This window comes from Crocodylus porosus, unplaced genomic scaffold, assembly GCF_001723895.1.
Source record: "Crocodylus porosus isolate Cpor-Errol unplaced genomic scaffold, CroPor_comp1, whole genome shotgun sequence".
Taxonomy (NCBI): Eukaryota; Metazoa; Chordata; order Crocodylia; family Crocodylidae; genus Crocodylus; species Crocodylus porosus.
The window spans coordinates 64,357,541-64,372,309 of NW_017728943.1; the positions used below are offsets into that span (position 1 = coordinate 64,357,541).

The following is a 14,769-nucleotide window of genomic DNA, read 5'->3' on the forward strand; positions in this document are numbered from 1 at the left end:
CTGATTTTATCAAAATACTAAATATTTATTTGCAATCAGCTGGAAAGCTTGTGTCATGTTGTATGTGTGTATTTTTTGGAGTTATATAATGCAATATATTGAAAAGAAAATGTAGAGATTAGAAAAGTATTCCTTACTCACAGTGGTTTCTGTCAACAAATTGTTTCATGCTCATCCCTGCAACTTGAAAAGTTTACAAACATAGCTTGGTGATGAATTACTAATTTAGTAAATCTGCAAAACCAATGGTTTCAAAAGGAAGAATGAGAATTAAAAGGCTTAAGCTTCCAAGCCAAAATAGAGGATCAACAAAATACAGAGCCAGTGTACACTGCAAGCTACTCCAGAAATATTTGGCTTGAAAGCGGGTATTGCAGCCACTACAGATTGGAAATCTCAGTTGTACAGAGTAGCGTGTTTTGAGATCATGGCACGTCAGGGGTAGTGGTAATTTATTAAAGAGAAAAGGGAAAATCAGGATTGGTTTCTGTTTATTCTATGCCTGATATCCAAGATCAGAAAACTTTGTCTGATTATATGCTGTGGTAGGGTTGAAAAGATATATTATATGTAGTGGCATCATTGCCAGCGTTTGCCAGTAGATGTCTCTATGGTCACCCCAGCTACGAAGCCCAGCATGAGAAAGGGATAAAATAAAATAAAAAAGAAGATACTGAAAAAAATAATTTTATAGTAATCTGAGATGCAAAAGACTGCCTGTGATGACAGGACTATATCTCCCAAAAGATTAGATAGTAGCAAACAATAAATTAAGACCTTCCTTAGACAAATAGGCATTGCAAACCCGGGTATAGAGTCTGCAGTCAAGTTGATTTTAACTAGACTATTCATGTACGGTAAGTTAAAATATGTGAACAATTTTTTAACACTGTTGGAACATTTCCTGACAATGTTTTCTTTTTCCTCCTTTCCCTAAACTCTTCAAAAACCTAAAACTTATCAATGAAAGAATTTGACACTACATTTTTAATCATAGTACCCAGTGTCCAGGCACAAATCACAGCATCAAAAGCATTTCAGCTCTAAGATAAGGCCAACCATATTACCTACATCTCTGGCAGACAATGGAAACAATATACACTTAGCAATTTATCAATTAACATACTCTCACAAAATTCTATTCAGACGTTTGCTTGGGATAAGTAAATTATGTTTTTAATGTGACAGTATGTTTTTTCATTGCAATCATTTTCATAATAGGGGTAGGGGAAAAGGAGATTTTTTGCCTGGCTGGTACATTTCATGATGGTTTTGCAAGCCTGAATGACTACAAGAAATTAAGCAAAAAGTATATTGGGTATGACATATGATATGATACAGAACTATGGTCTGTTTTAAGTTTAATGCAACATAGTAAGATTTTTTTTAAATTGACTAGTTATGGAACAAATTCACATTTCAAATGTATATTTGTGTTCAGTTCTTTGCTGCTCATGGCAAACTGTGTGTTCACAGCAAAACTGTGAGTGATGAAAAAGGTACTGTTTGCATTCTTTAATAGCGAAAAATGTCACCATAACCCATTCTAAAGAAAAATGGTATACATGATTGAGTAATATAGGCAAACACTTTAAAAAGAAAAAAGGTATAAAGGTATTTAAAAATATATATTTAAGTAAAAAACTGTTAAGAATACATATACACTGAAATGAAGAACATAACTTTCATCCCAAGATACCTGTATTACACTCCTACACAACTCATCTGCCCAGAGAGAGCAGTAAAAACATAAACGCTACCCCAGCAGTTCTGTTCCAACAGCATCTGTTAATTCACTCCATTTATAAAATACATATTGACAAAGACAACTGAACTGGGACCAGGGAGATTTGATTTGGTGTGAGAAAGTCAATTCAATGTGATTTTGTTAAAGGGCTCCTGCAGGCAAATAAAAGAGTTTAAGTAATAAAGTACATAAAGAGATGTTTTACGAGCCAGTCCCATCTTGTGGCAGCCACACAATGCACTACAGTGCAAGAGGGCCTGATTCAGAATTGATATTGCATGACTCCTGTGTTGATATGGAGCTGACACAATTCAGGATTGGGAAGATAAGGAAAAGAAGATGCTGGCTACATGGATAAAAGAATAGTCAACTAATTCACCACTGGAATAGAATGAAGACATTCAAACTGGGGAAACACCTATGCTGCGATTTCGGTTTAGCCTTTTTTGGAAATGGGAAATCCTACAAGCTTGAGGTAGAATACATGTGATGTCTTCTCAGGGAGGAGGGGGTGAAGTGAGAAGGAACACAGGTGAAGGGCAGAGAACCTGGTGTTGCTGAGGAACAGAACATGGATTTCTGGCCTGACTTGTAATGACTTATTACCCAAAAATACATCAGCTATTATGAGCTCCAGTTTCAAATTAAAGTACCTAAAAGTAGGGGCTCACTGACACATGTATGCCAAACTGCTCTTTTAGGCACCAAAGTGCTCATCTGAATGTGTGAAAGTGGAACTGGGCACTTCCACTATTTTATACTTAAAAACCGTGTTTTCTTTCTTGGTGACAGTTGATAGTGAATATTTTTCTGAAGGTAGAGGAAAGCTAAGATTGAAGGGCTTTTATTTGTGTCTGATTACTATTCTAAGAAAGCTATTCTAAGAAAAGACAAAATTCTGAATAGGATAGTTACTAATTATATTTATCTTTTCACTCTGTTGATTTCAGCGTGTTTTACAAAGGAAATCAGTATCATCTTCCCCATTCTAAAAATAGGGAAATATATATATGAAGTGTCTTTCCCCAATTCATACAACAGGTGACCAGAACACAGATGTTTGGGATCCAAACTCATTGAGCAATCCTCCAGGCCAGAGTCTTCCTCACCCCTACAATTGAACCCAGTACTGTGAAGATTTTAGCTGGACAAAAGGCACTAGCTCTCTGTGTAACTAATTCTTTTTCTTCATTTCTTTTTGACTTTACAATCTTTATTGTAGGTTACTCCATTCTTACTTGCTAATATAATCTCTCTGTCCTGCTGAAGTACTGGGCTGAGTTCATGTTATCACAGGAAAAGCTTAGAGAATGAGTGAGATGTCAGTAGGTACACCTGGTTCAACAGGTGAACAGATTACAACTTCTTGTAAATCCAGAAAGGTCAAATCTCACAGTCTATCAGACTGGAGTGGTCAAGGTATAACAATTTCTGTGGCCACAGACTTTGATAATGATGTCCTCAGTGTTGTTAATGATAGGAAGGCTGGATTAATAAGTGATCCAGAAGAAAATCTGAATGCATAGAGAACATAAAGAGAATTTATTGAATGAAAAATTTCTCGGACAATGTACCACATCCTTTGACATTGTAAATGGTGATAAAATTCCAACTCTAAGGGTGGACTTCTAGCTCACTTTACATGCCTTGATGGCAGTTTTCCAGTTCCATATATATCATTTTTGGTTAGGGGGGCCTACAACAAGGATATCCCACTTCTTTGGCAAGTGCCTGAACCACTCCCATATTGGACTAAAACACGGGACACACAAATAGCAACTTGCCCAGTGTATAGCTTACGGTGCATGATTGGTAGGTTCACACTACAGGGATAGTATTGCAAATAACTTAAATTTAAAAAAATGCCACTTACTGACTGGAAATCTTCCCTTAGTGTCACTAAAAGTAAGAGAGAACTAAGTAAACTGAAAAATGGGAAAACAACAAAGCCAGATATTACCAATAGAAGATGAAGATGAAGGATGGTTAGGACAGATTCTGGATTGATGGTAATATCACTCTCTCTTTAATAAAAAGGTAGTAAGTATAAGTGTTCAGTCTATGAAGTGTATGCAAAGGTTATTGAAACTAGAGTCAGAACAGCAACAGAGATTACTGGCAGCTAGTTTAGTTTCATAAAATGAAAGAGTGCAACACATCCTATGTTGGCCTTCAAAATCCTACAAGTAAGAAAGTAAGAACAATTACACAAGTAACAGCTATGGAAAGCTCTTTATGAACAATGTTTGAAATAGTCTGCAAGTATTTAGAGGAAAAACAGAGAGCAATAAGTTGCTAAGAATGTAGTGGTACTAGTTGTTAGACCAAGAGGGAGACCTGAGAAATCATTAGATCAAATAAAGGAGGATGTGAAATTAAAGAAAAATAACAGATCAATGACCCTGATCAACGATTGAGCAATTAAGATAAAAGAAGTTTTAAACTATCGGCTGACCCATCATTAGGATACACTTGAAAAAAGGAGGACCTGTAGCCAATGGCAGACAAGGAAGTGAAGTGGCTAACATTACATCTTGTTTTCTTTAACTCCTTAGCTGGAGCAACAGGTACTCAGTTATTTCTAGGTCAAGTAAGAGCAGCTATTGGACTGAGTATTGAGCAGTGGTTTGAACCTTTTTTAGATTCAAGGAACCCCTTGTTAGACCTAAGGCACCTCTCAGATAATCTCAGACTTCAGTTTTCACTCATTTTTTGACTATTATAATAGAGTAATTCTCCTGTGGTAAAGAACTCAGAAAGATTGCAACAGGTCAGAATGTCTTTGACACTATGGATGTCTGTTAGAAATCTCTGGGTTTATCTCATGATTCACGTGCATGTGTTTGTACACCCAACAGTGCTACTGGTGAGTAGCACTCCGTTGCACCTTTAAAAAGATCTCATAGTACCCCAAGATGCCATGGCACTCTGGCTGACAATCACTGGTCTAGAGTGGGTAAATAGGGTGGGTGAATAGAAGGTTAAATCGCCATTGTCATAGAAGGGGCTTATCCATCTATTTTAAACCTATGTGATTCCTTATAGAGGGCCTAAGTGTTTGGATAGGTGGAGAGCTTTCAATACCCAGCTTTAGCTTTTCTATAAAGATACATTTTAATGGGAATTTAAGAACTTACCTGTGAGAGGCCTGTATATAGTTCCCAGCTCTTCATCACCACAACAGATCAAATCTTTGCTTACTACTTGTCCACCACAGCACTGCTGATTGAAACCATCATGAAGGGATCCACAACAACAGATCTGATTCCCTGATGTGGAGTAAGGAGTTCCCTGGCAGCAGGCATCACCAACTCCAACTGAAACCCGGTTTTGCTCTTCATTAGGGCAACATATTTCTCCTGTTAAAGATACAATTAGTCATTGTGTGCCTGCAGGGCTACTGAAAGGGAGTTCTTCCACTGACTGCCATGGGTTCTGGACTGGGGTCAGAATAAGACATCTTCATATACAAACTGTGTCACAAAAAAAATATAAGCTCTCTTTCTGTACTTAGTTTCTTAGTGTGTTCTAACATTATAAATGCTTGGGGTAAGAATTAAATTAATATGCAGGTATGAACTGACCTGGGTTATAGCCCTTTGAAAATATGACTCAGGAGATATTAATATAGAAGTATGGCAAAATCTACATAGAAAAGTAATATAGTTTTAAAAAAAACCCTCATAGTTTAAAATGTTTTAAATCTATATTAACATTAGTTTAACTCTTGTATTTTAGACAGTGCCAGAGTCATGAAGAATTCCTGTTGTTGTGATTCTTTCCTTCTTCAATGTGGATGGTAAACTTGTTAAAATTGCCAAAATCCCTGAGTGGTGAAATCTTTAACTGATTTGTAGCACAACTGTAGATTCATAAACAGCAGAAGTACAAGTTTACTCACATGACTAAAACTGTTCTCAGAGCAACTATTTACATTGTTGACCAGTTAGAGGAGCCATTTGGTGATTCAGATTCAAAGAAAGACAGACATTTAAGGGTGCACCTAACTTTAAACATCAGAGTAGGCCCCCTAAGTCTTTGCATGATCTAAACCCCACTTCTGTCAAGAATAGTCTCAGAACTGCCAATTAAAAACATACGTACAGGCGTATCATTTCGAAAGACCTAACCAGGAGGTGCACTAACTTGAATCAAGAATGGGTTAACCTAATCTAGCAAGGTGTTAAACAGATCTAGTGAATGCCAGCACATGTTTCCAGTGGAGCCCCAGAGCTGTTCTATTCCCTCCTCCCCTCCCCTCCCCCCACCCCCCAAATCCTGACTGCCATTTTTAGCTCCATTGGTCTCCAACCAAGACCGGGAAATCTCCACCATGGACTCACCCACCCCACTACTGACCGACTAGCTCTCCCTGATCCCGCCCATTCCTCTCTCCCTGACCCTGAGTTACTTACATTGGGATCCTCATGTGGCTCCCAGGAGCTGCAAACACTCATACGTGCCACTTCCAGTCTACATTTAGGTGGCTTAAAGTATGCTACATGAACATATGTGCAGCAAATGGCTGTACTCACTCTAATTCTGTTTATGATGGCGGGGTGCGATGGGGGCAATTTGGCACTAGAAATAGGAGAGAGATTGCTAATAATTCTATATACAATACCAAGCAGCTCTCAGATGGTAACACTATTCATTTACTACCAGTCTGGGTTTGATTTGATTATTTTCCTTTCCTTGAAATTCCTTGGAAGATAAAGTATTAGCTGAGTGTACAATCATTATTTGTTTCACTCCACTTTGAGAATCTATCCACACAGCTTAGCTCTGGGATACTTGTCTACACCTCTTTCTGGCTTCAGAGTTGCAAAAACGGAGACTCCTGCCTTCCTAATTTGTAATCTTCATGCCATTAGCACAATGTGTTTCAGTATATCTAGCACCATCAAGCTGGCCAAACAACATCTGGGAAATAAATATTCCTAGTGAGTACCCTGTATAAATATTTTTATCAAATGAAGTCAATAATAAACAAAAAGACTAGAACAAATCTTTAGAGTATAATTGTTTAGCTACTTAAGTCATATTTTCCTGAATTCCTGAGAATGTAATTTAGTTACTGCACAGAGAAAGGACTTAAAACAGAGACTGCAGGTTACATCAAATGGAAATAAAACTGATTTTTTTTTTTTGCAAAAAAGAACTATTAGACATAAGAAACAAAGGATCAGTAACCCTCTCATTAACCTCTCAAAATGGGATCCATTCCAAGCTAGGCTTGAAAATGTTCTGTCTCTGAAAACTACCATGCAGTCTTACCAGTTAATTGTTATCCTTATCAAGGAATGACCCACATTAACATTTAGCTTGGGGTTATTAGCATATTTATAAAAAAAGAAAAAAGTGACCAACATTGTTCATGTTCCTGCCCTTTGGAATAAGGGAATGCATTTAGGAAAAGGATGTTTGCAAGCATGGATAAATATCCGTTACTACTGCCGTGTGGACTCCTGATTGAACAAGAACTCCTTGCAGATACAAGATGGTTTGTGTAACTGTGCTTTTGTTTCCTGATATAAACAATATTAAGCTAGTTAACAGAGACCACTGGATGGGGATAGAGGTCATAGAATATAATCTTCCTATTTTAGTACGTTGAGATTAATGAGGCCAGCAAAATACTTTTCTCCAGTTCTTCCATGTGATAGCATTTTTCTGATGACATCATGGAGAGCATTCTACTATTGTGATATATAAATTACTTTTCAAGGGATTGGAACTTGGAATGTGCTAAACATTTTGGCAGAAATTCAAGAACTTCTGAGCATAGAGAACACACGCCAACCCATGGGTAATGCACGCATTTTAGCTCCTGACCTGACAACTGCCAGCAAAGACAAGTGAGTACTGAATGCCCAACAAAAAATCATTTGAGGGCTCCCAGGCCTACATTATTTGAAAATGAATCAGTAAACTAAATAGGGAATATGTGCTTTAAAATGACACTTTCAGGGGGGAAAAAACACTGTTTTACAAACTCAAATTTTGACTTACAGAACACATCAGAGAAAAGGAGAAAAGCCGCCCATATTGTGATATAACATATATGCCTGGTTTATGTGCATGAAAATTGGGTCGCAGTTCAGCTCTGGTACTGAAAAGCAATATTTCTAAAAGGGTTACATGCTATTTTCAAGCTGCATTTCCCAGGTCTCAAGTCCTGTACTTCTGCCCAGACCTGAGATTAAAAGTGAGTGGAAGGACAGGGGGTACTTGTATATGTGATGGTCAATGTGACATACACATGATGAAAATGTGATCTGTATGGCTTAATGGTGCCACGTGTTACACGTGCACAGTTTTGAGAGTTTTAAATGACTTTGTATTATCATTGCAAACTAAACTATATCTGGATGTGGCTTAGTTTACAATGTTGTAAAATGCAATGTTGCAGCTGTCAGCTTGCCCCCCAGCCACAGAAGAGGCAGGCAGGCTCTGGAAAAAAAGTTTGGGCCCCCCACCACTTCTGCCTTCAGCAAGCACTTGGCTCAAGGCAGAAGTGGCTAGGGGTATGATCCTTTTCTTTTCTTTTTTGATGCAGCCTGCCTGCCTCTCCCACAGCTGGGGGGAGAGCTGCCAATGGGCCAAGTTGCCCCTGAACTGCAGGGGGCCCCAGTCCTTCCCTCCACAGCAGCATCACCCTCCAGGGCCACCCAAACAGGCTGATAATGGGCCAGGGTTTGCCCTAGCTCAGAGGCAGCACCCAGCCAACTCTTCCCTAAGCCTGCTGGGTCTTCCAGTAGACCTGTGCAGTGTCCCCACCACCTTCCTGCCACCTGAGACTACCCAGGAATGGGCTAGCTTGCCCCTGGGGCAGTGTCAGGAAGCAGTAGGAGGGTGGCTGGGTGTGCTGTCAGGTGGAGAAGGTGGCAGGGATGGTGCGCAGGGCGCTGGAAGCCTGGGTGGGCTGGGGGAAGCTCGGGCTTTGTGGGCTTCCAGTGCCCTGCACACCATCTCTGCCACCTTCTCCAGCCACCAGCACACCCAGCCACCCTCCTACTGCTTCCCTGTGCTTCCCCAGGGGCAAGCCAGCCCATTTCTGGGTGGTCCCAGCTGGTGGGCAGCTGGTGGGGACAGTGCATGGGGTGCTGGAAGCCCCGGCAGACTCAGGAAAGAGTTGAATCCAGCTGGGTGCTGCCTCCAAGCTGAGACATTCTCCATTCCACTAGCAGCCTGCCCAGGTGGCCCGAGGGGGTTCCACCACTATGGAGGGAAGGACCAGTGCCACCTGGAGCTCAGGGGCTGCTTGTTCCACTGGTAGCTTATACCGCCTGCCCCCCGCCCCTGCCCCCGCCACCACCACAGGAGAGGCAGGCAGGCAGTCTTTGCAAAAAAACCAAAAACAAAAAAATGATTGGACCCCTTGCCACTTTGCCTCCAACCAGGTGCTTGCTGAAGGTAGTGAAGGGCCTCCTGATCCTTTTCATTTTTTTTTTTTTTTGGTAGAGCCTGCTCGCAGCCAGGGGGTGAGCTTCTAGTGGGCTGAGTGGCCCCTGAACTGGGAGGGCCTCTGGTCCTCCTCTCCACAGCAGTAACACCCCCAGGGCCACCTGGGCAGACAGCTAACAGGTTGGGGGCTGTCCCAGCTCACAGCCAGCACCTGGCCTGATCCAACTGTTCCCCAAGCCTGCCCACTAGAAGCCTGCCACATGTTGCTCCCCAGGTGGGCTCAGGGAACAGTTGGATTGAGCCAGGTGCTGCCTCCAAGCTGGGACAGCATCCGGGCCACCAGCAGCCCACCCAGGTGGCCCCAGGGTATTCCACTACTGTGGAGGGCAGGACCAGGGTCCCCTGTAGCTTAGTTGCCGCTCAGCCTGCCAGCAGCTTGCTCCCCAGCTGCGGGCAGACTCCATCTCCAAAACAAATAAACAAACAAAAGAATCAGGCCCCTCACCATAACGTGATGTAATGTGGTGGGAAACTTGAAATGGTGGGTTTCAATTAAAACCCGACCACTTCAATTTAGGAGACATAAAATAGAACCTTGGTGATTAAACCCCCACTGTGTGTACAAGTGCCCTGTGGTGTCAATTTGTATAGCTTACATTATACCAATTCAGCCATGTATTGCCATTTCACCAGAAGTTCCAGCAGAGCCAGGCTCTGTTACAGGCTCTGTTTTCACTATAATTGTAAACTTCTAATCATTTACTTGGTATTCAGTTGATACTAATCAAGATTTGCTTCAGCGTACAACATGGGTAATGGAATGATTAGTAACTAAGTCCCTGTATGCCATCCAGAGGGTTTGGCATAGTGTATCTCCTCCAGCTCACCCATTGGTACCCTTGCCTATCACATCTCAATGGACCATACCAATAGGAAAGGCTGCCAATGGGTGAGGAGACCTTCAAGGGTTGGACCCTTGTCTGGGATGGGGTCCTGCTGGCCCTATACCACTTTTACTCTAGCTGTGCCCTCTAGCTCAGAGCTCACTATCCAGAGCTGCAAGCTATGGGCTCAGCAGGGTGTGTCCTCAGGCTCAAGGACCCACTGCCCCAAGTCCTGCCACCACCTTTCAGTCCCTGACAAGCTTTGCCTTTCCAGGATTGGAACTTATCCCCCAGTCTCTATCTTCTTTTTCTCAATCATGTTTGAAATCTGTGGGGGGGGGGGGCAGGGAGGGGTTCACAAGCACCCCACTCAGTGGCCTCCATCTCTCCTACAGCCAAAGACAAGGCCACCAGGAACAAAAATCACCTAAACCATAGATGACTACTTGGCTCAAAACAAAAATGGCCCACCCAGGGTTAGCCTCATCCTAGGATGGTGTTCTCCAAGCCACAAGCAAAGATAGGAATTTCAACAGAATGTATTTGGTTCCTGATGCAGAATCTCAGGTCTGTTTCACCCCAACTGCCATTCTGAGTCCCTTCTTCCCAGCCCAGAGTCCAGTCCCTTTGCCTTTCTATAAGCAGCACCTTCCTCCTGTGGCTCCTATAGCCAGACTGTCTCTCAGGCTTGAGGCTTGAGGTTTATATAGGGTCCTCCAGTTCCCTGACTCTTCTGCTTCCATTCTTGGCCCATCAGGGACTGCCTGCACTTGGGCCCGGCACCCATTTTGTTTCAGGCTCCTTTACCTGTTACTTAACTCCAGCAGCACAAGAAAGCAAAGGAAAACAGGTAAGCATAAGTAACAGAAAAACAAATAACATGAGGAAAATAGAGTGGGAGAGGAGTGTACAGCAAAAGAAAACAGGCAAAGAAACACCACCAAGGGGAAGGGATGAACTGGTGCACCACAGAGGGCTATGGGTAGCGAAAGAAGGGTGGAGGGGGACTAGGAACCCCTAAACCCCTTTCTCCCCTCTAGTAACAGGAAAAAGGCCCTGTTTCAGCCCCCTAACCCTTTGTTGGGCTTGCCGGCAGCTTAAAGATCACATGGCTCTTTTCTGGAATCAGACACTAATGATATGGATTGGCTCCTTCTATTATTTCTCTACAACCGGTCTAAGCCTTCCAAGATCGCTACTCCTTCTCACATGTCTATTTGGTGAGGTATCCCAAAGTACAATGCCTCAAGTATGAATGGATGTTTCAATGATGCCATAGTTTCTAGCACTACATATTTGATCCTACCACCAGGTCTCATGGATATTATTGATGCAGGATCTGGGAATCTATCCACAGAGAGGTCCTAAGAAGCAACTTCCCAATTTTTCACAGGATGCACACATACACACATTTAAAAACACAGCTATGTTATGGAAAAGCTGCTGGGTAGACATAATTGTGACATGTTTGTTCTGAGTGGTTCAGGTGAACTTCCATGAGGTCCTTAACATTTTATAGAGCAATCTCACTTAAGTTTTCATTGAGAAGCAGGGGAAGGTAAGAAAGTTTCCTTTTTTGTGAGGTGGAACAATTTATATATATTGGCTAACATTTTCCCAATGTCTTGCATGTATTTGTACCTAAATAATGAAGATGCCTAAACATATATAAATACATCAGTAAATTAAAAGGTAATATACAGTAGCCTAGATATACAAAAGAAATATGGAATATTCTCTCTCTAGCCTCTTATCATCTTTAAGCCCTATATGACCCCCCAAAGTACATCTTATTTTGGGGGGAGTATAGGCAAATTGGGAAAACTATATTTAATAATGTATTTAAAATACCTTAGATATTAAATGTATTTTGGTATGGAAAACTAGAAGAGTTCGATATGAAGCAGAATTATGATTTCCTTCATGAAAATTAGAAGCAAAGATCCTTTATTAAATGTTCATGATATTCTACAAAAATTACCTGTAATATATTATACTTCAGAATCTTTATAAATACAGTAGAATTCTTTCGTTCAATAGAAGGCATTCCTTTTTAAGAGAAACATCGGCTTAATAACAAGAGTCCTGTTCAGGAATCTAGAAAGGCTACTGGGTTATTGAACAATCTCATAGGGTATATGCAGGTCTTACATTTAGACCAACCTAACTAGGGTTAGGTTGATCTAAATGCCCATCTGTGCAGTCAGTTGAGAAAGTTAAATTGAGCAAAAAATGGCAGGCCCAACCTAACCTAGTTAACCTGAAGAGGTGAACTAACTTAGATCAGGAAAAAGTTAGCCTGATCTAGTGAATGTCTACACATGTTCAGACCACAGCCTGGAGACTGAGAAAACTCAGCCATTCACCGCAGCCCTGAGGCTGTGCTCTTCTTAACCCCTCCACCTTGACGAGGCTATTTTTGCCCTCCAACCCTCCATCTCTGAGGGACAACTGCCCCCCCCCGACCCAACAGAGTTATTTCCCTGAACTACCTACACTGGGTTCCCAGCACGGCTCCCAGCATCAGCAAATGTCTTCATATGCCACTCCCAGTCTATGATTATGTGGCTTAAAGCAAGCTGTTTGATCATCAACCAGGTGTGGCAAACATCTGCACATACCCATAAAGAAGATGGGGTACTCTTGGAGTTAGAAGAGAATCTGGGCTGTGGCAAATCAGCTATAGGATTTTTACTTACCGTGCAGCATATATAGTTGGAATAGAAAAGGCAAACTAACAAGCAAACACAAGCAGCACTGAAACAATCCACATCTTTCTGCATGTGCTCCATGTATGGAGAGATAACACAAAATTCACTTGGTCAAAAGACCAAGGTGAATTTGCCTTTTGGCACTGCACTTAAGCTAAACCGCCCTCTCTATTAAGTATTCTTTGTCTTAAAATAGTTCTTTGGGAAACCTAGTTAGGAGGATTTATAAATTAAACATTTCCTGCATTTCCTGTATAAGTGATAAGCACTCTGATTAAGAGTCAACATCAAGGCAGCTTCCCATTGCCCACCCCATGCTGGAACTCTTTGCATGCCTATAAATGATACCTTGCCATCTCTATAAAATACCTAATTATATTGCTATGTACTTATCTTCCTTGGTTTAAGAGACATACCAGCTACATTGTGCCATTTTATTTCTTTTATATTACTTTAAAAGAGGCACCACTTACCTGTTAATACTCTGGTGTAATAGCCACCACAGCACTGATATTTTGGTTGCACAGCATGTATCTGACCACCACAGCAAACCCCCGATGAATTAAGAATAAATGGAGTGTATTTGTCCTCACAGCACTGAAAGCCAGGTTTATTGTTGTGCAGAATCCCATTACAACATGCCTAAAAGTAGTTTAAAAAAACAGAAAGGCAATATCTGTTAAACAAAGCATAATGCTTTCTCTGACAAAACAATGTCTATGAAAAAATGTGTACAACAAATCCTAGTGCTGATACTAATATGACTGCAGACAGACAAAAGTGCAACATAGCTAAAAAAAACTACTGTGCCCTCCAGAATTATTAGACTGTACATCTGACAGAATGCTGTTATTTTGTGGCCTTCAACCATGCTGCACCTTAATAAAATACTCCATTAATATGAATTGTCTTTGCATGCCTTGCGGGATGTCTGCCTCAATATGTAGTTGATTCCAACATGTAGATATATTCCACCCTCACCCCTATCTGTATCTTACTTCCCTGATTCAAATTTGTATTTTGATGTTGAGCTATCTGATCCAAAAACCTACAACTAAGGACTTCCCAGTATGAACTCTTGGGTTTCCTTTTCACATTAAAATAAGTGGAATTGTCTTATAACACATGATCACTTACTTGTGACTACAATTCTTCAGACAATGTGATCTTGAGGGAATACAATTTATATACTTTTTTCAAAATAAAATTTACATGGGAATGAATTTTGAAAAGCCCTTTTAACTGTGGACTTCTTTCTAGGTGCAGTCATGGAAATTATACACTTGAACAATCAAATAATTATTTGTATGCTTGCTCCAGTGCAGAGAGAGTGACATACTGTATACATAACAAATCATGTAGAACAGTCAGTAGAATCATTATAAAACATAACCTGAAAGCCTGCATTCAGTGCAGTTTATGTTAGGTAGAACGGATCATTCTTATGGCTAGATGAAAAATGCAGTTGGCAGCCTGGCACGAGTATATAAGCACTGTAGTCTATCTCTTTTCTCTGGGTACTGAGCTACTTCCAGCCTGTAGAATAGCCACATTATAACTCAGCTAACCTGAGCAGCAGAAAACAAACAAAAACATGTCTCTAAATAAACGAGACATATCTATCTTTTGTCTATCTTCTTTACATTCATTATTGACTGACAAAATAAAAGAAGCGAGAGAAGTGGGACTATTTACTGTCTAGATTAAGAACTGAAATATTTGAGGAATAATGCACAGAATGATAGGGACCACAAAAATTAAAATCCTAGATATAAAATTTATAAGAGCAGTGTGTATATACATATACATATTTACCATAAAGAATCCACAACCTATACTACCTTCCTCTTAGCTGTAATAACTGTGCTATTACCTCCAATTCATGACACTCTTTTATCCTTCATGTAAAAAAAAAAAAAATTTTATTCTCAACACTCAACATTGCTGATCATAAGATTCTGCCTGGTTTGTGCAGTGCAGAGTGCAGTGAAGATACAGAAAAAAAGAAAGAAAGCAAGGA

The 14,769-nt window shown here is 40.7% G+C and overlaps 1 protein-coding gene across 1 annotated transcript in view; it reads right to left on the reverse strand.

Moving 5' to 3' along the window:
* USH2A (usherin) overlaps positions 1–14,769 on the reverse strand; it is a 652,515-nt gene that overhangs the window by 148,525 nt on the left and 489,221 nt on the right. Inside the window, exons 48-49 of the mRNA XM_019549473.1 lie at positions 13,223–13,391; positions 4,885–5,106 (exon numbers count right to left, since the gene is read on the reverse strand). Of these exons, the coding sequence (XP_019405018.1) occupies positions 4,885–5,106; positions 13,223–13,391 (391 nt within the window). The remainder of the gene's footprint in view (positions 1–4,884; positions 5,107–13,222; positions 13,392–14,769) is intronic.